General features: G+C 53.6%; 5 protein-coding genes across 5 annotated transcripts; 2 read left to right on the top strand and 3 right to left on the bottom strand.

Moving 5' to 3' along the window:
- Positions 1-648: 648 nt before the first annotated feature.
- On the bottom strand, positions 649-2,346 carry CTHT_0004560 (uncharacterized protein; the record flags this gene model as incomplete). Its single annotated transcript, XM_006690933.1, has 1 exon — positions 649-2,346. The coding sequence occupies one exon, from the start codon at positions 2,344-2,346 to the stop codon at positions 649-651; it is 1,698 nt and encodes a 565-aa protein (XP_006690996.1).
- Positions 2,347-8,032: 5,686 nt separating this feature from the next.
- Positions 8,033-9,178, bottom strand: CTHT_0004550 (short-chain dehydrogenase/reductase-like protein; the record flags this gene model as incomplete). The annotated part of the gene is made up of 2 exons (XM_006690932.1): positions 8,033-8,656; positions 8,711-9,178. 2 exons carry the CDS (start codon positions 9,176-9,178, stop codon positions 8,033-8,035), a joined length of 1,092 nt encoding a protein of 363 aa, XP_006690995.1.
- Positions 9,179-10,035: 857 nt separating this feature from the next.
- CTHT_0004540 (putative transporter protein) lies at positions 10,036-11,827 on the top strand (the record flags this gene model as incomplete). Its single annotated transcript, XM_006690931.1, has 3 exons — positions 10,036-10,267; positions 10,333-11,135; positions 11,216-11,827. 3 exons carry the CDS (start codon positions 10,036-10,038, stop codon positions 11,825-11,827), a joined length of 1,647 nt encoding a protein of 548 aa, XP_006690994.1.
- Positions 11,828-13,519: 1,692 nt separating this feature from the next.
- On the top strand, positions 13,520-15,528 carry CTHT_0004530 (putative transporter protein; the record flags this gene model as incomplete). The annotated part of the gene is made up of 2 exons (XM_006690930.1): positions 13,520-13,947; positions 14,031-15,528. 2 exons carry the CDS (start codon positions 13,520-13,522, stop codon positions 15,526-15,528), a joined length of 1,926 nt encoding a protein of 641 aa, XP_006690993.1.
- A 1,271-nt stretch (positions 15,529-16,799) lies between these two features.
- Positions 16,800-19,628, bottom strand: CTHT_0004520 (WD40 repeat-containing protein; the record flags this gene model as incomplete). Its single annotated transcript, XM_006690929.1, has 7 exons — positions 16,800-16,823; positions 16,882-17,310; positions 17,368-18,543; positions 18,809-18,969; positions 19,088-19,104; positions 19,220-19,501; positions 19,591-19,628. The coding sequence occupies 7 exons, from the start codon at positions 19,626-19,628 to the stop codon at positions 16,800-16,802; spliced, it is 2,127 nt and encodes a 708-aa protein (XP_006690992.1).
- Between the last annotated feature and the right edge of the window lie 1,933 nt (positions 19,629-21,561).

Here is a 21,561-nt window from a genome sequence, read left to right as displayed (position 1 = left end):
CATATCCAGAAGAATATTTCCGCTGGAAACCTTGTGGCAATGCCGCGTTTCGGATATGGATGTCTTGCCAGAAAAAGAGACAACATATTGTGTAGGTTGGTCACAACCCGAGGTAAGAGCCATTGATATAACCTTAATAACACAAAGGAAAATTGACCCGGTTCAATTCAGACGGGAGTGAGTGACATGCCTCAGTCTTGAGGCTAAATCTCAGTCGAGCGAATCAATCGTTATAGACATAGGCCTGCCGGGAATCGTATTCCGGGCTCGCTTCAAGAGTTTTTCGACGTCCTTAGTTAACGATACCTCAAACGGCGGGAGCCTGAAGTAATGATGTCATAGTGGTCGTCGAAGAAAGAAAGAGTGTAGTGGCCGGAGTGGCCGACGTGCTGGAGTGAGTGATGTATCGTATTGGTCGTCAGAGAATGTGGATCGTAAAACGGAGATCTGCCCATCCATGGTATGTCCCCGAGTCCAGCATCCTGAACCCTACAAGGTGTAACCCAGATACATCAATAACACACTGGCAGAGACTGGCACTCGCGCAATTCCTATGCCGTATCGACGTCTGGTTACTGGCGCAGAATAGGCCGTCCATCTCTTGCCTTGAGAAAGCTAAGTTGCGTTGTCCATCACGACGGATAGCCTTCAAACAGGCTGGACATAAGACAGATCCCAGAAAGAATGCCCCTGAGCCTTCCAATGGTTCTGTTTCTCGTCCGCAAACTTGCGCGGCACAGCCTTGCCTTCAGGAATATCCCTGACTGCGCCACGCATATACTCATCACCAGGTTGAATGTAGCTGCTGCTTAAGCTACTAGCCCCACTACTCAGGTTGCCCCCGGAGGAGGGCCGGCTGCTCCGAGCGGTCGAGATTGTACTTTTGCTGCCCGTGTATGATGAGCCCAGGCTGAGACTGCTGAAAGTATGCTCCCACTCGCCATACTTATGGACGCAGTGCGGCTCAGTGATACCACACCAGTTGGTCACAATCTGATATGTCCTGGTCTGGACCTCGTTGGCGAGCGGCCGTTCGGCAGGGTAGTAGGAAAGCATGTCCTCGACGACATGTAGCATCATCGGAACACCCTTAAAAGTTGGGTCATCTTTCTTAGCGAGGTCATGGGCTAGCTGGTTCATCCAGCTCTCAACCTGGCCAAGATTCTTGTGGAATGACGAGTCCGGTACGGCAGCACCGCGGCTGCCCATTTTATTCTTGGCCGCACGATGAGTGGCGAACGGCTTGCCGTGCTTCTTGGCCAGAAAGCTCAGCAGCTCAAGGATGATGCAGCCCAGAGAAAAGATGTCGGCAGCTTGTGGGGTTGGGCGGCCCTTGGCAGAACGGAAGGACATCGGGGAAGATGGGAGGGAACTGAGCCACATTTCTGGCGCAGAATAGTCATACACTTCCTTGTCAAAAGAGTTGGCATCGCTTTCTAGCTGGCCGCTGAGTAACTGAGTCAGGAAATGGTTGTAGTCGCAGAGGAAGACTTGATTATCCTCGGTGAACATGACGGTAGACGGCTTGATATTGCCATGGACGAGTCCACGATTGTGCAAGAAGCAGATTGTGTCGACTAGACAGAAAATCCAGTTCATGACAGTCTGCCGGCGGTCCTTCTTTTCCAGTTTCTTGAAGCAGCTTGGTGTCGCGGTGAAAAGCGACTTTAAGCTGTACTCAGCGGCTTGTCGGAAGATCACATAGCCGCATCCTCTGTGGATGTAAGACGCCCAGTACGACAGAAGATGGTCGTGCTGAAGGGCCTTGAGGTTCTCGACTTCGCACATGAACTCTTCTTCGCTCATCCTTCCGGGGCCAAGGGTCACCTTCGCGCGGGAAAAGATAGCACCTGGATGGTTCGGGAGCACGACCTTGGTCAGAGGCTGTGACTGAACACCCATGTGCTTCTTGTCGGCGAAGTAGACTGGGACGATCTCGTCGTCATCGTAGTTGAGGTGCTCGCCCTCATTCAGGGGTCTCATGAGATAGCGATACTGGCGAAGATAAAATTTCCATTCGGTCGCCTCATCTTTCGAGGCCTTTAGTGCCAGACGTTCAACCTGATCGCGCGGGATAGGCAGGTCCTCGTCCTCCCATGAATCGTCTATAAGACCAAAAATCTGATCTGGCAGGTCGAGGTCCACCAGGATAAGGAAGAAACGCTTGGCCTTCTGATTGATCCACTCCCAGTAGGTGAGGTCAGTCAGGCCGTCGCCGAAACTGGGCGTCTGGTCGAGCTTTGCAATTTCCTCTGGTATGAGGTGACTGCAGACGAACTCGCGGGTCACCGTCCGCTCGATGGTGTCACTGTCCCAGAATGTGGGAGCAGGCGTTGCGGGTGGCATTATGATCAATGCTGTCGCTATATTGTAGCTTTTTAGATGTCAGCAGTTCAAGCCGAAGGACCCCAAGAGATGATGGTTCTCGTACATGTGTAGATGGCAGGAGGAAGGTGAGAAACGTGGCGGTTGCGAAGAGACTGCCTTTGAAACCACAGGGCGTGCTTCTGATTTATTTGAGCAATCTCACAAAATTCGAGCTCGCGTTTTCACGGGTACCGCGTAGAGCGGAAATGTCGCGCCTGGCGTTAGGAAAGAGCAAATGTGGTTCGGATGAAAGTTCGGATGGAGGAATGCAGACGCGAGATATCAAGTAATGACTGTCGTGGAAGGTGCTGGTCAATACTGGTCCTGCCGAACAATTTCGAGAAGAAAAAGTAATTTCTGATATAAAATTTGACTTAGAGAATGCCAATTCTCCCAAAGATATCACCACTTTCAATATCCTGAATCAACAATGGCTTCGACGAGATCTGCGGCTCGGTACCAAGCTTGCAGTCTCAACAGTGACATACTAGCACCATGGCCAAAGTCTACGAGCAGTTGAAGTGAAAGAAATGGGAAGTGATCATCAAGACGCGGGCAGTGCGATTATCTCATATTGATTTCTTTCTCCCAACAGAAGCGAGCAGGATCTTGCATGCCTGTTTGATGAGCTGATATCAGAGGCATTTCATACTGACGAGTGATGATGGATCCGAGTCTGATTGGCCCAGGGACGTGCAGAGATAAGAGAGCCGAACAGTCCGCTATCAGGGCGTGTCAATCAACGCCGTGCATGCACGAAATGCGTGGCTTGGGACCGACCAGCGGGCTCGTTTTAAAGCCGGTCAGTCAGCCTGGAGACTGGGAGAGGCCATAGTGGTTCGGTCAAAGAGGGAATCAGCAGGGGCTCCAGCGAGCCGCGGGCAGCCAAAGCGGTAAAAAACGTGGGGGTAGACGTTGGGGAAAAGTGTGGGAACCCCACACTGAACGGCGCACCGGGACGGCTGCGGCGATAAAGAACTTCTTGGCAACTTGGCTACGAGGATGGATTGCCAGGGACCTGGGAGGGCAACCCCACGCCGCGGCTGCGACCAAAACTGCGAGCGAGATGCAGAAGGGTTGTCGGGACGGCTTGCCTATCGCAAGCTTGCTCCTCGCGACGGACACTGACTGTCATCAAGGAAAACATGCCAGACATCGACACTAGCAGCCGCTAACGATGAGAGTGTTTGTTGGCCATGGGAGGCGGCGACGTCGAGGCGTCAACACCCATCCAACATAATATTCACATGAATATCACACCCACCAAACGTTCTGCTCTTGTTCCTGCTGCTCGGCATCATGATTCTGCCCATCTCGGGAGACGAGTGGGTTGTTTATGCAGCTGGCACTCCCTCATTACTGTGATCGTCATCGATGCTGACCTCGCCTCCAGACAAATCTCTCCGGTGAATCTCCGAATTTTTGGCGATCGCCCCCCCTTCCTCCTCGGAACCCCCGCGTCCGGCACTTACAGGGCTTATCGCGGGTTCCCGTCCCGGTCGATGGCATCTGATCCCAAGCTATGGTTGAAGAGATGATGGTGGCTGCACCGCTGCAGAATCTCAACCCCACTCATCCGCCCTGGCGGGACTGGAGTTACAGTCCTAGGCTAACCCCGCGTTGCGCCCTACCGCAAGCCCCTAATTGCATGATGCTAGAGCTGGGCGTGTCTACAATTACCCTCCATACACTTCACCGGTAAAACATGAGAAAGACGCGAAGTTATGTATACGGTGAGGTATCTACTATAAGCAGGTAGGGTACATTGAAGCCATCAGACTCCATCTAGCGAGGAGTAGTCACATACATTCCAAGTACTCCATGCCTAGGAACTTGACTTCTCAAGCACAAGCTTTCTGCCGCAGACAATGCGGCGGATGTAGTAAGGGTTGACGCCAGGTTTCCGGAAATGTGCACGGGCATGGGCAATCAATGCCCTGGCCTCTTCCTCTAACCACTTCATATTAACGAGGGAACATATGGTATAACCTAGAATGGTAACCCGTAGCCAGCCTACAGTCCAAGTGACGCCACTCATAACGGTTCATCTGCGCCACTCATCCTGCCAAGGACCACGTATTGACACATGAGGATTGATGCTTCCCATTGGCTGTCTTCTGCGCGATAAAAATATGGCTTACCTTCAAGGTTACAAGAACTAGCTTTGACATAGAGGATGACCATTTGTTTTACCGTTTACCCTTAGACCAAGTGCCTAGAGGGATCCCAATATCTCTGTGGAACATGTCAACAAAGCCCGTTTCCTGCATCATATTTCTCTGAATATCGCGCACATGCACCAAGATGGTCCTGCCAGACTTCTCTGTCCGCGGCATGGAAGACCTTCAGTACCTGGGCGATCGGCGAATTATCGGGATACCACCCGTACCTCTATACCACGAGCCTGAGTATTCATGGTGTTCGAACCAGCCGCCGAATTTCAGGATGCGGTAGACGTTTTGACATAGCTTTTTCCAGTCGCGGTTGGGCCCGTAAAAATCCCGGATGTAGACAGTCAAACGAGCTATTAAGGCAGGCGAAGTCCTGGTGTGCATCGTCGATCTTGAGGTCAGGCTCGGAGGTGTCTAGCTTGACTGGACAGGGGTAACGTCCGTTTCTGCAACATTGATGTGCGGGAACTGGTCGGTGAAAGTCGCTGTTATCGTGGCAATCTTGTTCAGTCTGATATCAAGACAAGCTTACGATCTTGGTTCATTCAGGGGAATTTACATAGCCCAATAATCTGTCCCCGTGCCAATGTCGACAGCCTTCTTGGGCTTATCCGTATTCAACGAAGAAAAAGTTTACTGTCCATGGCCAGGAGGAGATGACAATGGCTTTCGAAGGATGTTGGTTATCACTAATCATTACTAGGACTTGTGACCTCCCGCAGGAGGGGAGAAGACATAGCAAACGTCTCTGTACAACTTGCAAAGTTGTCAGCCAAGGGGCTTACTTACGTCAGCTCCATGCTCTCCTTGTGTTTGTCCTCTATTGACGTCCAAGCCTCAGCACCTCCCAGCTCGTGATGGTACGTCCGGCCGAACAGTTTCCGATATTCCAGATGCTCTTACTGAGGTTGTGCTGCTGGCATTGCTTATGCTTGACACCAATTGGGTGTCCGACTCATCATCGCCCTCCACTGGCATCTACAAGAGAAACATGATTGTCCTCTGAAAAGAGAACTTTGACAAACAGCTGCATCAAAAAACATACCAGAGACCAGTTGGAGGCCGGGAGAAGTCCCGGAACGATGAGCGGCTGGTCGTTTGACTCATCCATGGAGGCTCTCGAGACGGCAGGCACACACAAACACAACTACGATAATGGAGATCGATGGACGACAAGCGAGGTGGTGAAGTTATATGGTCTGGAGGTGAAAACAGGTAAGCAATTGTTGGCATGGCGGATATATTTAACTCCTAAGCCGGGGCAGCCATCGTATTAAGAAATCAGAAAACGAAACACAAAGCACGATCACCAGATGCAAAGATTCTTCTCTCTGCACTACGATCTGGCCCACAGCTTGTCCAGAAGATTTTGCAGAAGACCGGTCCTGTCTCAGCAAAACCAGAGAACCTCTAAACAAGTGCTAATCCGGCTTGCAGCGGGCTTTGTCGCACACATCCTTTGATTTAAGCGAGGTCCTATTTACCTTAGGTATGCCGTCCCCTTGCCACTCCTTCCGCGACTGCCGCCAATGCCGCCGTTTGAACCGGCGAGCAGACCGACAAACGATCCGTACCTTAACCAGGTGGACAACTAAGCATATACGTGCCACGGTATACTTTGTTAATGGCTGCATGGTACTTTGGCGCGGGCCACCAGCAAACCTTGCAGATTAACTCTAGCTGACAGTCCCTGCTTGCTCGATTGACGTTGTCACCTTCCGCCTGGCTGTCTTTCCGCCCATGCGCTCTGCCTTTAGGCCGCCGCCCTCGAATCTATACTGCCGCTGTGTCTAAGGCATATCTGGCTTAGTCGCTGTGCTGAACATGTGGGAAAGCTTCATATCTTTTTGTGAAGCTGTATATTTTGCAGTTGTCGGCTGCGTTGGCTGTGACGGCTGAAGATTTGAGAGTTTGTGTCATTTTTGATATCCAGTTAAAGACTGCTGGATATCCGTGCCACGCTCCATTATACCGACCGGGGTCGTGACCAGCTGCCCGGGTTATAGCTGGCGCTGACTGCCAAAACAACTATGCTACCAAAGCAACTACTTAAACGTTTTGACTTCCCTACTTTTAAATCCTTTTACGCAATAGTTTTAACAGTCTCGATACACAACCTCGGCTGGACCTGATCTTCCTTCTATTCACAATCGCCTGGTAAGCCTTGCAGAGTCCTCCCAACCCTTCCTGACCTTGTTTTTTTTCTCCTTTTCAGCCCGCCCCACCCCACGCCTTGCCTTTTCCAAGGTATTCTCATCCTCTCTGTATCATAGAACGGCTTGCCAGACTTCAAGAAGCCCACTGGTCTGAAGAGGGTAGTTATTTGCAGCCCTCCGTTTGCGATGTTGTTCCTTGGCAAGTTTGGTACGGCTTAATCACATTTTGTCGTTTTAATTCGGTGGCAATAGCTAGTAACCCCCTGACAACCCGGTTAATGTTATACGCGAACTGATTATCTAGAGTATCATCTATAAGTTGCTCATAGATTACTTTGGGTAGCTTTTTTCATCTTCCTGAGAGTAACCGGGATTGGCAATGGTAGAGTGGTAGGTACCTCTGGTGCAGGGGAGGCTGTGTGTTGAGTTTGTTGTTTCATGAAAGGGCTGAAACACAACAAGAGGATCGCAAGGATAAAACGCTGATTTTTCAAAGGCCAAGATGATCATTCGACTCCTTGAATGAATCGCGGAGTACCTCCTCAATATACCTAGGAACTCGAGCTTTGTAATATTGGTGATAGCGTTGCGACTCGAGAAGTCAAGCGTTTTCATATGATAATGCTTAAGCATCTGAAAAAAGAACCTTGAGTTTAATAAAAGATCCCAAGAAACAATATAATTATTGTAGCAAATTTACAGGAATTCCTTGGCATAATAAGAGCTATGGTTGTCTATCAACAAGAGGATATACTCCCAACTTGTGCCTTTTGCGTATACTTCCAAAAGCGCGAGATTTACGTCGAGATTTTCCGAATGCATTCAACGTTTTCTGAAGTACGGGTTCGATTTTTCTTAGCAAAATCCCGTTGTTTTGGTGGTAAGCATCAGCTATACCCCGAGTGACTGGCCCAAAACCTTGGTCCGTCTAATGGGACGTGACACGAGTGCATAACAGTCTGCGAGCGGAACATAGTCTTCCAGAAAAGCAAGCAGGAATTCCTTGCTACTTTGAAATAACACAATATGCACCAAACCATCTCCTTAGCATTGTACATCAATATATCCGTACTGCGATAAGTACATTAGCTGTAAGGAATCCATACCTATGCAGGAAGAAGGCAGCGGACACCTATAGTAGGGTTAGGGTTTAAAAGGGCAGTTGATGAAAATTTGGAGGATAGGGTAAAGGACGCCTTGATGTGTTATCAGTTACAATTTATACAAAACGGAAACAGACAGAGCGTGCCATGTTGAAGGATATTCTTAGCTAACGATGTATTTCAAGTTTAGGTTCAAACCATATGAACACATGTTCAAGCGCCACGCCAGCGCAGCTCAAAATGCCTGGATAGCCACCTCCTTCTTCTCCTTTTGCAACTTAAATCCATTCCTCCCCACAAATGTCTTCATAGCCGTATCAATACCCGACAACCTTCTTGCAATCCTCTGCAGGCTCGCTGGCAGCACATTATACCAATCAACCCACCGCGCGTACAGCGGCATACTAACGCTGGCGCTGCGCCCACCATCGATGGCAGCAATGATCTCCTTGGCCACATCGACCGGCTCGACGACAGGAGCCAGGAACGCATTGGGAGTCTGCACTCCGTAGAAAAGTGGCGTGCTCAGCTGGCCAGGGGTCACCAGCACGGTGCGGATGTTGGGATGCGTCTGTGCCAGCTCGGCGGTCAAAGATTTGTGCAGCGCAGTGATGCCGGCCTTGGCAGCGGCGTAGTCGGTCAAGCGCGCGGCGCCCAGGTGGCCAATGACTGAGGAGATGGTTACGATCGTGCCGCCGTTCTCGTTGCGTGCCAGCGCGGGGAGGAAGGTCTTGAGCGTGTAGAAGTGGCTGATGAGGTTGGTGAAGAGTGACTTCTCGACCTCGTCGAAGCTCATAGACAGCAGGGACTTGCCAATCACGATGGCGGCGTTGTTGATCAGGACTGTGGGAGTGCCGAGCTGAATAATGTGTTAGTGATTTGCCCAAGAGAGTAAATGCTCTATGAAACCTACATCACGCTCAATCTGCGCAGCGACCTTGGCGACTTGCTCCTTGTCTGTCACATCACACTTATAGTAAGTGACGCCCCTAGCCTCACCATTCTCCATCTCCTCGACGTCCAGCACGGCGACAGTAGCTCCGCGCATGCCATACACTTCAGCAATCAGCAGGCCCAGCCCGCTGGCCCCGCCGGTGATGACGATGACTTCTTCACTCAGGTCAACCTCACGCGGCAGTCCATAGGCGATCCGCTGGTTGACGACATTGGCCACCCAGCACAGGCTAATGAAAGAAGCCCAGACAATCGCGGCCAGCGTTTTGGGCGCGTCCCATGGCAGGTTTTGGGCGCGGAAGCATAACGGGATAATCCATGCCACGAAGGGATGGAAGAAAGTAGTCTTGAGGACCTTGACGAGAAGGTCAATCGAGAGCGGCGCAAACCACGAGTCGCGCTGGGGAGGAATCGGACGAGGGTCCATTGTGTGAGAGGGGTTCGAGGACTCGACCGACGACGTCAAGCGTGAGACGCAGTATTAGATTAAGTTTAAGATTGAAAGCAGGCTCCTAGGAAGATAGAAATTGGAGAAAGATTGATGAAGTCTGTAGACAAGATCGACCACGGTTTGTCTACCGCATCGCAGATGGGAAGACAGCAGAAGTCAGCTGTTCATCAGCTGGTCGTGTTCATTGAACTCGAAAGCTTCGGAGGTGACAGCGAGACGACCTTAAAAGCTGTCCCCAAGTGCTTGTGAAGTGATGACGGCGGGGGCTTTGATGAAACATCTCCTGGTCTGAGCACCACACCCAATTGAGGCTGTTGGCCTGGACCCCTGCAGATTCTGCTGCCGCGGTGATCCTCTTGGCAGCATGTGGGCGCCAAGGCCAACCTGCCCCGGTCCTGGCCCCATAACCCTAACCCTGTAGACTGTCAGTACCTCGGGTCTTGGTGCGTTGAGGCTTGGCACCTCTAGTCTTGGCGGTCAGGGGTCCAGGGTCACACGGACACCTCAACGGCCAGTCAGAAGCGGGACCAGCGGCTCCGATCCGAACAGGGGCTTCGATTCATTTCCCAGCTTCCAGCGGGCGCCCGCCGTCGAGGTTCTACTCACTTCCAGCTTTCCAGCATCCAGGTCAACAAGCATCCCTTCAGCTTCGAATCGTCCCAAGCTGCCGGGCCCGACTGACCGCCAAAGTCTACCTGCCCAGAGCAGCGCTGGGAACATGAGAGAGTGGAAACGACGACAGCTTCTGTGATGACTCTGGCAGCACCAGCGACAACAGCATTATCAAAGGCTTCAGCAGCGAGTCGACGACGAGGAATAACAGGAATACGAAGATGAGCAGTGCAGAAGAGCCACTGATCCGGCGATCACGCTCCCCGCTTGCGGACGGCCGTTTCCAAGACGACGAGCTTAATATTAGCTCGAACAACCGCAGCAGCAGCAGTCATCATCACGATCCAGACTATGACGATAGCCATGTCCCGAGCAAGCCCGTCACTTTCTCGTCGTCACTCTACATCTGGCTCCTGACCTTCTCAGCTGGGATTTCAGGCTTGCTCTTTGGGTGTAGGTCTCTTATCTCCTTCCCCTCGCACACTCCAAACTCTAATCTATTCCTTCCAACCATACAGACGACACAGGCGTCATCTCCTCGACCCTCGTCTCCCTCGGCACCTCTCTCTCGCCCGAGCCGCTCACACCCCTCGACAAGTCGATCATCACGTCATCGACGTCCCTCTTCGCCCTGCTCATCACACCCTTCACCTCAGTGATGGCTGACCGCATGGGCCGGCGCCAGGTCATCCTCCTCGCCGATGCCGTCTTCATCCTGGGCGCTTTGATCCAGGCCGCCAGTCACTCCGTGTTTGCCATGACCTTCGGCCGGTCCGTGGTTGGCATGGGCGTCGGTGCTGCCAGCGCCGTCACCCCGCTGTACCTGGCCGAGCTGGCTCCGGCAGCGATCCGCGGCCAATTGGTGACGATGAACGTAATTTTCGTCACGCTGGGCCAGGTCGCGGCGTATGTCATTGGTTGGCTCCTAGGCGAGTATGGTGGGGAGGACACTGCTTGGCGCTGGATGGTTGGACTGGGCGCCGTGCCGGCGGTGTTCCAGGCTGTGATTATGGTCTGGATGCCGGAGACGCCGCGCTGGCTGGTGATGGTTGGGAAGGCTGAGCAGGCTAGGAGGGTGGTGGCCAAAGTGCTTGGTGGAGATGATGGGAAAGAAGTGGATGCGATTGTGAAGGCGATCGAGATTGAAGTTAGGGAAGAGCGGGAAGCAAGGAGGCTGCGGACAATACGAGGCGGTCCTGGCAGAGGGGACGATACTGCCGGATGGGTTGAGCTACTCGGAGAGCTGCTGAGAGTGAAAAGAAATCGCAGAGCGTTGGCCATCGCTTGCTTGCTGCAGGGCCTGCAGCAGCTTTGCGGCTTCGTAAGTAACCCTCTTCCCCTCTACACACTGCATGTGACCCCGACATGCAGGCCCGAGACTGCTAATATCTTGCTCTATAGAACTCACTCATGTACTTTTCTGCAACCATCTTCGCGATGCTCGGATTCCCGGTCCCAACACTCACCTCGTTGGTTGTGGCTGTCACCAACTTCATCTTCACTGTGGCTGCGCTGTTCCTGATCGACCGGGTCGGACGGAGAAGAATCCTGCTATGGACGGTGCCCCTGATGGTAGTCGGGCTGCTGCTCGCCGCATGGGGCTTCGCCTTCATCGACATCTCACAAGTCTTCCTGACAGAACCCAGCACCAGCGACGGGCCGAGCAACCAGACGGCGGCCGTGACCATCGTCTTCGCCATCATGATGTATGTGGCCGGGTACGCCATGGGCTTGGGAAACGTGCCGTGGATGCAGAGCGAGCTGTTTGCGCTCAACGTGCGGTCTCTGGGCAGCGGCATTGCCACGGCCACAAACTGGGGCGCCAACTTTGTCATCGGCCTGACCTTCTTGCTACTAATGGAGGCGCTGACGCCGTCGTGGACCTTCGTGCTCTACGCGGCTATCTGTGCCGGCGGGTACTGGCTGATCTACAGGCTGTATCCCGAGACAGCTGGGCTCAGTCTGGAAGAGGCGGCCGCGCTGCTGGAGGACGACAACTGGGGCGTGAGGTGAGCCTTGCCCCCACGAATGGACCGTGTAGAGGTCGATGTGGTCTGTCAGTCATCGGTTTGCGGTTTAGGTTTTGTCTTGTGGGCCGAGTCCAGAAGGTTCATGATTCATCGATGAAGGAGCGGATACACCGGGTGAGGTTAAGCTTCTTTAGGTTTGTATCTCTTGTGTTCCACAGATCTTCTAGGCACCTAATTGGATAATAATTCTGCACACATGGCGAGTGGGAACTGAGGTCGGGTGCAAAAAAAGGCAACATGGTTCGATAGCTTTGATAGCTTCGATAGCTTCGACGGTGCTTCCATGTCCTCTGTAGGGCTGATGAGGACCTTGAAGGTTACCGTCGGCCAGCAGCGGCAACTCTCGGCTTATTTGCCTTAAGACAGTGACAGCAGCAGGCCGCCAGGTTTTGTTTTTTCTTTCCGCCCTTAGAGACCCTCTTGACACGGAGCAAAAAAATTTTTTTGAAAAAAAAAAATTTCCCATGACAGCAGCTTAGCAAGTCCCACCGCAATGACGGCGCAAGCTGGAACAGGGCCAGCCAGGGCCAGCGGGAGCCTAAAGGAGTCAGCAAGGCCCAAGCGGCAAGGGCAGATGGCGCCGCCGCATGTGGCCGATGGGGCTTCATGTCCTGCGGGACCAGCCGCTGCCGGCCATGAGGTGGCGTTTTTAGGCTCTGATTGGATGAAACCTTGCTGTGGAATTGAGGAATTTGACGTAATTTTGCAGCAGAGCCACGCTGATGTACGGCCCAGAACCAGCAGGCCGGGATTTAAGGCAGATCTCATTTTATGGAGGGGAAAGGGGACGAGACGGGAGAACACCAGATGAACTATTGGAGACAGGAGGGAAAATTTGGGGAAAAGATGGGATGAGATAGGGAAGATCAGCGTTATCGCCGACGCCAGCATCACTGGCCTTCCTGCTGCGGCATCTCGCTTCGGCGATCGATAAGGAGGAAGAGTGACACTGATCGATGCTAGAACGGCTGCCGGGAGAATCAATGCCGACCCGGCTGGAGCCCGTTGCAGCCCGTTGCAGTGCTGTTGGGTCTGCTGGAGTCTTTTGCTCTGACTGGACTGCTGGCTGGAAGGGATACCGTCGCCACCGTCAACTGATACGACACGGGGAAGTGCATTGGTCAGCAGGGACACGAGCCAGTTCCCACTTCAAAGCCCACAGTTCCCACCATCGAAGCGCGAAGGCCGAGGCCGGGCCGAGGAGTCGTTGGGGTTCACTCGCTTGTTCTTGCTGGGGCCAGCTGGGAATCCGGCATCCATCGCGGCGACAGAACCTGTCCGATAGGGAAACGGGACAACTGTGGTAGGTTATGTAAATCCATCGTTGGTTTATAATAGAGGGGCCCTTTCCTGAAGAGAGGCAAAGTTTGGGTTTGATCTCCATCTCCCATAACTATCCCCATCATCATCACCACCTACACCATCGCCGACCATCTGTGCACGGGACTGGCCGGGATCCTTTCTCTATAACCGATCTCCATCCCCGGAGACTTCTTTTAACTGTCTATCTGCCTGCTTGTCAAGACGTGTTGCACCGCTCGCTCGCTCCCATAATTGCCAGCTGTGCCGTGTGCCCTGTTGCTCACTCGCCCCTGAACAAACCAGTGGGTAGATACAAGAATCGTAACCCAAGACTTCACTAGCACATACCAAGCAAGGAGGAGAGAACAAACCAATGGTCCACGACATTGTCGACCCCGCCCTCGGGGCCGAACGCCACGGGCGCGCCAGCAATACATACCCAGAGCGCCGGAGCGAGGAGATCGAACGGGTGGCCACAGCGTCGTCCGTGTCCTCCTCGTCGTCCGAATGCTCCCATCATCACGCCGCCTCCGCCATCGGGTCTCGTATGAGCCGCGTCCCGACTCAGAGAGACCTGGAGCGCCACCAAACCGAGCTGAGCCGCATCCAGACCGCCCGGAGCCAGCACAGTGCCACTGTCGGCCGCGACGGCTCCCGGCCGAAGAAGTGGGACACTCCGCTTCCCGCCTTCGGCGCTGGCAAGCCATACCCGCCACCACTGCCGAACCAGGAGGACTATGTTGTAGAGTTTGATGGGCCTGATGACCCGCTCCATGCACAGAATTGGCCCTTGAGAAAGAAGTACGTGACTGCCCTTCTGCGAAGCTAGGCCCTGAACTCGGGGGTAGACAGACAGAATGCTGACTGGGCTCTTTGTTCATCAGGATGTTCACCGCTGCCATCCTCGGTTTCACCACCATGACTGCCGCCTTCGGCTCCAGTATCTTCTCTTCCGCAACCCGTGCTGTCGGCAAGGAGTTCCATGTCTCGTCCGACGTCTCCCTTCTCGGCGTCTCCTTCTACGTCCTGGGCTTCGCCACAGGCCCGACCTTCTGGGCTCCCCTCTCCGAGCTGAAGGGCCGACGTCTGCCCCTCATCATCTCCATGTTTGGCTTCTCCATCTTCAACATTTCCAATGCCGTCGCCAAGGACCTACAGACCGTCCTCATCACCCGCTTCTTCAGCGGCTTCTTCGGCGCCTGCCCTCTGGCCGTCGTCGCCGCCGTCTTCTCTGACATGTTCGACAACCGCACGCGCGGCATCGCCATTACTGTCTTCTCCATGACCGTGTTCACAGGCCCCATGCTAGCACCCTTCGTCGGTGGCTTCATCGTTGAGTCCTACCTTGGCTGGCGCTGGACCTCGTACATCGTCTCCTTCATGGGCTTCCTGGCCTTCGTGCTCGACCTGCTCTTCCTGCGCGAAACCTACCCACCCCAGATCCTCGTTCAAAAGGCTGCAGAGCTCCGCCGGCGCACCCTCAACTGGGGCATCCACGCCAAGCAAGAAGAAATTGAGATCGACGTGCGCGAGCTCATCACGAAGAACTTCTCGCGTCCCATGCGCCTCCTCTTCTGCGAGCCCATCGTCACCCTCCTCTCCATCTACATGGCTTTCATCTACGGCCTGCTCTATCTCTTCCTGACCGCCTACCCCTTCGTCTTCCAGGGCGTGCACGGCTTCAACGCCGGTGAATCCGGTCTGACCTTCTTCGGCATGGTCACCGGCCAGATTCTCGCCGGTTTCTCTGTCCTCCTCCAACAGCCCTGGTACCAGCGCAAGCTGGCCGCCAATAACGGTGTGCCCGTTCCCGAGTGGCGCCTCCCCTCCGTCATCGCCGGCGGCGTCGCTTTCGCGGGCGGTCTCTTTTGGTTTGGCTGGTCCGGTTACCGCAAGGATATCCACTGGATTGTGCCCGCGCTGTCGGGTCTGCTGTCTGGCTTTGGCCTCGCCTCCATCTTCCTGCAGGCCCTCAATTACCTGGTCGATTCCTACCTCATGTTCGCGGCGTCCGCCATCGCGGGCAACACATTTCTGCGCTCGCTGGCCGGCGCCGGGTTTCCGCTCTTTTCGCGCTTCATGTTCGAGGGCATGGGCATTCAGTGGGCATCAACACTACTGGGTTGTGTGGCGGCTGCCCTGGTGCCAATTCCAATTGTGTTTTATTACTATGGGCATAAGATTCGTGCGAAAAGCTCGTATGCCCCGACTTTTCCTCCCAGGCCTCCACAAGGAGAGATGCCGCCCGGGACGGCCAGCAGCGAGTCTAGCACTGCGACTGAAACACATGATGAAGTGACGAATGAGAAGGATGTGATCGAGAGGGCAGTGGATGCCTCGGTACCAAATATTGATGGCAATCGGGCGGAGAGGGCCGTTTAAGGAACAGTTCAGCAGTGTTTAAACTGGACAATTAAGAGTCTGGTATTTTCAGGCGAAGAAGGGGAGTTTTTTTAAGCACCATTTGCTGAAATTGGTCTGATTTTCTTATATCATTCATTTCATCGACGATACGGCGCTCTGGTTTGGGAAAGCAAAAAAAAAAAAAAAAGGACAAGTGAATCAAGAATGTATGGGTGGGTGAAAGAACTCGATACCACGGATAGAGTTTTGCTTCATGTTCTGCTTCATTAATACCATACCCAGGGGAGAGATATGATACGAGCAATACTTTGTTGGATACATGATCATTGAGACATGTATGTAAGGGTTATGAGGGAAGGGAATCTCAATCAAATAATGTCTTAAGCTTGCGAATGGTATCAAACGAGACTCCATGTTGAAGCATGCTACTGTAAATAACCGAAAGTCAAACGAGGTAGGTACTCCGTACGTAACGGCCAGATCAAAGATTGATATCAACCCTTTTATTTCACCTTGTCCCCAGTCATATAAGAATCTCCTGTCGCCGCCGCCATCGCCGTCTCTCCCAAAAGTCCAAGTCCATTCCATTCCAGAATCTAAGACCCCTGAGCCACTCGTTATATTCTGGAAGGTAAATAACCCATCCATTTATTGTTTCATTCCAAAGAAAACAAGACGAGATGTTAGAACACAAATCGCCGCCCCACAGTAGTTCCCCACCGAATTCAACCATCCGTCCATCCATCCATCCATTCCATGTTCCGTTGTTTATCAACCTCCAATCATCCAGCTTCAGGCCGAGGAAGCCAGATTTGTTCACCATTTTTGTGATATCTCAAAGTTGTCGCTTTCGTTTAGGACCCGCCTGTGCGACATGACAGCTCTCCCTTGTTCCTCTTTATCCAGAACAGCAGCAGAGAGAGACCTTGCGACAAGCATTCCCAGCTCATCGCACCGTTCATTCTGTTGTCGTAGTCAATCCTCGAGTTCTCCTATTGATATACTGATACTCAAATAACGGTATGAATGGCCCTGAGGCCCACTTTCAAAGCAACTGGGTAGCGTTCGATGGGTGACAGAGCCCAATCAGAACGAACAGGGCGATGACCGATTCGGGACTCTAAGAGGAGCCCTTCTTGATCGCAATCGCTCGTAACCGTGGGAGCAACCTCCAATAACTCATCCATTCCGGAAAGGAATGAAGATGTCAAAGGGATACTTGTGTTGGTATTCTCGGGGGTAGTCCGGACCGGAGTGCACCACGATTGGATTCATGAATCAGTAGATCTTTACCGAAAGTTAATGATGGCAAGCTAAATGATTCAGTTAGCAACTACCCGTCACACTTGAAGTCATGCTGATATCACTTACGCGGTTGTCCAGCCCATAAACCAGCCTGTTCCCCTCCATATCCCAATCCAAGCACGGGATACCATCCTCGGTATCTCCATTGGCATTCGGGCTCTGCCAGCCCGGCTGAGGCTCCCACGTAGCCTTCGGCAACACATGGTCATCTATCTGCCAAACAAGGACCCTGTCGTGCGTCGCAACGGCAATGAACTGCCCATCCGGGCTCAACGACAAATTGTTGACAGCCAGAGGGGGCGGCATAGTGATGGCGAACTTGGGTTTGGTGTCTGTTCCGCGCACGTTCCAGACCATAATAGAGCCGTCTTCGCCGCCGGTGACCAACAGCCTCTCGTCTTCAGTCGGCTCAGACTGCAAAGGCTGCCACTTGAGGCTGGTGATGGGGCCATCGTGGGCAGGAAATGTGCGGCGCTTTCCGCTCTCGTCCCAGATCTGAGAAGTGTCAGTACCACACAAACTGTCACCTGCTCTTTCGTGAATTCAACTTACATCGACAGTGCCCTTGTCGCTAGCAGTAGCAACCAATTTGGAACGGCAGTCAAATTGGACCAGGCTGAAGCGTTCGTCCTTGCCCGTAGCAAACTCCTTCATTGGGACAATCCCCTGCTCCGTGCAGCGGAACGAAACCAGGAGGTTACCGCCGCAGAGGATAAACTCGGTCTCGCTGATCCAAGCAGCATCGAGGCTGTCGGCACGCAGGTCGTGCTCCAGAACATGAGACATAGAGTTGGGAGTGGAGGGCGACGACACGTGGATTAGCGTGCCCGTGTTCTCAGGGCCGTTGCTAACATCCGGACTGATGGCGAGCAAATAGTTGTTATTCGGGCTCCAGCATAGGTTAGTGATAGGCGAGTCCAGGCCGTCGAATCCCTGAACACGGGTACCGCTTGCTGTCCAGATGCTCACGCGCGACTTGCTGCCGAGCTCTGCGCCAGTGGCCAGAAACTCGCCACTAGCGCTCCAGGCCATGGCCGAGATAGTCGCATTCTTGGGCAGGTCCTCCTCGACAATGTTGATGGATGCTGCCGATGTGCGGGTAGGTGTGGTCACGTGATTGTTGGCTATCTCATCGGAAATGGTATCTGGGGCAGACCCACTTATGGAGGTCTTAGGCAAGGTCCAAATGCGGGCTAGCGCATCTGTGCCGGCAGTCGCCAAGACGGATGGATCCCGAGGGTTCCACTCGCTGAGAAGCACGATAGGGTTGTCGCTGGGCTCTGTCGATTCATCGCTGGACAGGCGCAAAAACACGGTCCCATGCGTCAGATCGCGCACCTTTTCGACCTGCGTGCCCCGTGACGGGCCTTCAGTGCGCGCAAGTGGTGATTCAGGTTGCTCTCCCTCGAGCGGCGATGGATATGCGTGGCCATTGCTTTCTGCCGGATGGTCGACATCCATGGGCGTCGTGGCCGAATCGGCTGCTGCCCCATTGTCGTAGCCGTTACTAAGCCGCTTCCTCTTGGCGGGGGACCCTTGCGACAAATCGTGATGCGGCCGGTCAACCAGGCGCTTCCGTGGGTTCTCAATCTCTTCGGGTTCCGGTTCGGGCTCTGATTCTTCATCGTCCTCCTCATCCTCGTCCACAGGCTGGTCGGTGTGATATTTTAACGGCCCAAACACGCCCCGTGGCTCTGGTATTTCGGTTCCTGGTGCCGCAAGACGAGCCTGTGAGCAAAATGTTAGCGGACTTACCCCGGCAATTAGCGCCACGAGGACTGCCCCCAAGGCTCTCAGGCCCCCCATCCTGCCAGCTCATCGGCCCCTCAGACGCACATCCGCCTTCCCATCTACTTCACGCCGGGTGCTATCCCGGCAGCAATGGAAGATCACCAGCTCCATGCGGAGAAAAAGCGAGGGCGGCTCGTCGGAGCTGTGCGCGTGGAGTCTTGGAAAAAATTGGGGAAAACGAGAAAAGGGACCATTATCGTACCTGTTCCGCGGCAAATTGCCTTTGGTAGTCCTCATAGATCAGGCCTTTGTTCAACAGCGACACCAGAGCATAGGTATTGACATGTGGCGCAAAGTCAAACTGCCTGTGAGGCTGGTGGACCCTCCATTCCTTCTGCAGCTTGGCGGCCGTCTCGCGGTAATCTGTGATGGTCAGTCAGCCCGTCTCACCTTGCTCCCCAAGCCTTGGTAGGGGCAGCAAAAACACAGCACTGAGGCTGCACGTGCCCAAAGTTGCGAGCCGCAAACTAGATACACATACTTGACTCGAGGAGATACCTAGAAAGCGAGCAGCAGGCTCAAATGTTAGCACTTCAACGGCGCGTCATCCCGGCGCACCGCAGACACGAAGGCCGGGCGTAGAGACGGCAGGAGAGAATCACGAGGCACACACCTCCAGACGAGAAAATTCACCCGATCGGTGTCGAGCAATTCCTTCATGGTTGCTGGCGGGGTTTGTGGCGCCGACGCCGGCAGTTGCGGGAAACGAAGCGTAGCAGCTGAGCAGCGAAGGTGAGAGTGAGAGGTGAGGGTGGTGATGGAATCCGGCAGTGTGGTTGGTGCGGCGATGTCGACAATGACAGGCGCGCCGTCAAATGGGATGGTGGAAGATTGCAGATTAAATGCTTTGGCGTTTCGTTGACGTTCGGGACCGGCGATCTGGATTCTGGGCTGTCTGGGGAAGTTTGTTGGTCGGTCGGTGTTGCAGAGATGAAAAGGCGCCAGAGTTCGAGATGCAGAGTTCGGCCCACGGGCCACACCCACGGGCCACGGGCCCAGTGTGGGTTTGGCGCTGTTGCCATTGTCCCTGGGGCCTGCGGCTTGTTTAGGCGGGCAACTAAAACAGAAGCTCGGACGCTAAGCCTATCAGAGCAACACCCTCACAGCCAAGCCGACTCTTTCACAACCACTGTCCAGCACAACACAAACACTACTGCTCTTTCGCTGCCCACTTCCATCCCGAGATGTCCGCATTTGCATCCACAGCCTCCCATCCTGGGCATCTCTCATCGCAAGTGTCTCGATTGCCACGCTTGCAACGGCTTGCTGCTGGCCGAAATTGACAGCTGTCGTTGGGCACTGCGCGAAATTGTGCTTGTGTCACGTTCAGCCCAGGAGATCCATCTATTGACCCTGGTGGGTCACCGGTCCCAGATTGCCAGCCCTCGTTTGTGCAGGCAAGCCCAGTCCTGCACGCCATTTGGAAGTAAATTACGGTAATTACACCGTCGCGGTGACGCAACCCAACCAATCCCGCAGCAGACAAGGTCGGCTTGTTGTGATCAAGAGCTCATTAGCACATCAAAACACGTTGAGCCATTGGCTTGCAAACAAACAATTGGCGTTGAAACAAATAGCGGGCTTGCATCTCAGCAAACTGGCAGCGTGTCCCGTAGCGCAGCCGTTTTGGCTGTATGTTACTGTGACATAACCGATGCGGACACATCCGGGGCTGATGGGGGGCCCGCATTCTTGGCTCCATGTTCAGTACGCCAAAGTCCAACAGTGTGTGGCTGATCCTCCACGCGACACTCCGGCAGAGAACTTGCAGCTTCGCATCCATCATCCACGATGCTCCGATCCGGCGGGCAAGGCTTGTGCTGGGACAGACGTTATCCGCTCTGGGTTGACAGCTTCTCATGGCTGCTGGTAGAAAGCTGCCGAGTTATCCATAGTCCTGCAAGAGTGCGATGGTTTGGTGCTGAGCTTTGAGATGGGCCGAGAGCAAGAGCTATGCTTGGATGGGTGTGGTGCACACATTAGCGTTCTGGGTTAGCGCAACGCGCAACGCGCAACTGCTGTGGGCAAGTGGAGGGGCAAAAAGCCGATCTGTTGTGGAACACAGGTGTCATTCTTTCCATCTCAAACATCGGGGGATGCTGACCACCGTGGTACTGTGTCTCGTGCAACCATCCAGTAATGGGAGAGCAGCCCTGTGCCGGGAAAAAGGTTACTTGAAAACACAGTTAGGTAACTGTAAATACCTTATTATCAACGATACCGCAGCAGGTCTTCTGCCGCTGTTGCATCAAATGTCCATACATAGGCCTTTGTCTTCATCGAGCTGAGGTGCATTGTTTTATCAAGGGTCAAGGACGCGGCTGCAGAACACCCAAGAATGTTGAGCTGCCAAGCCACTTCTGATCTAGCCTGCACTTGGAGGAGCCTCTTTGTTTTTCATTAGGAACCAAACACCAAGAGGAAGCCATCGACCAGACATCCGCCCATTTGGACTTCGGCTACGACCGCATATCGATTGCTACCAGGCCAGAGACTTGTTGGGGATATATGGTCTGACGCCTTCGGGAAAATCTGGGAGCATTCACAAGTGCAACGGAAACAGTACAAGTCGGGCCGAGCCTTGAGGTGATCTATTGGGGCTCGATGCCGGCTGCTATTCACGGGAATCGTGCACAACCATCAAATAATTTCACTGAGAGCCGACCAATGGGGTCCAGTGAATTGTGACTCTGGGATGACTTATGTGTTTGCTGTATTTGAATACTCCAATTCTCAATTTTTTTTGGTTGGAAGGAAGGATGTGTTCCTTTTTCTTTCGATTCCAATCGAAGAATCTTAGCCGGCGATCGAAAATCGGGATCTGCTGGCAGCTCGGGAAACTGTATGGAACTCGGACGCCGGCCTGTGCTCCAGTAATGCCATGTGGTCCATGGGCTTCTGCGAGTCCCGCCTGCGGCAACCAGCGCCACGGATTGGGCACTTGAATTCTGAGTT

Source organism: Thermochaetoides thermophila, assembly GCF_000221225.1.
Source record: "Thermochaetoides thermophila DSM 1495 unplaced genomic scaffold scf7180000011806, whole genome shotgun sequence".
In the NCBI taxonomy this organism is placed as follows: Eukaryota; Fungi; Ascomycota; class Sordariomycetes; order Sordariales; family Chaetomiaceae; genus Thermochaetoides; species Thermochaetoides thermophila.
This window is presented reverse-complemented; position numbering and strand designations above follow the sequence as displayed.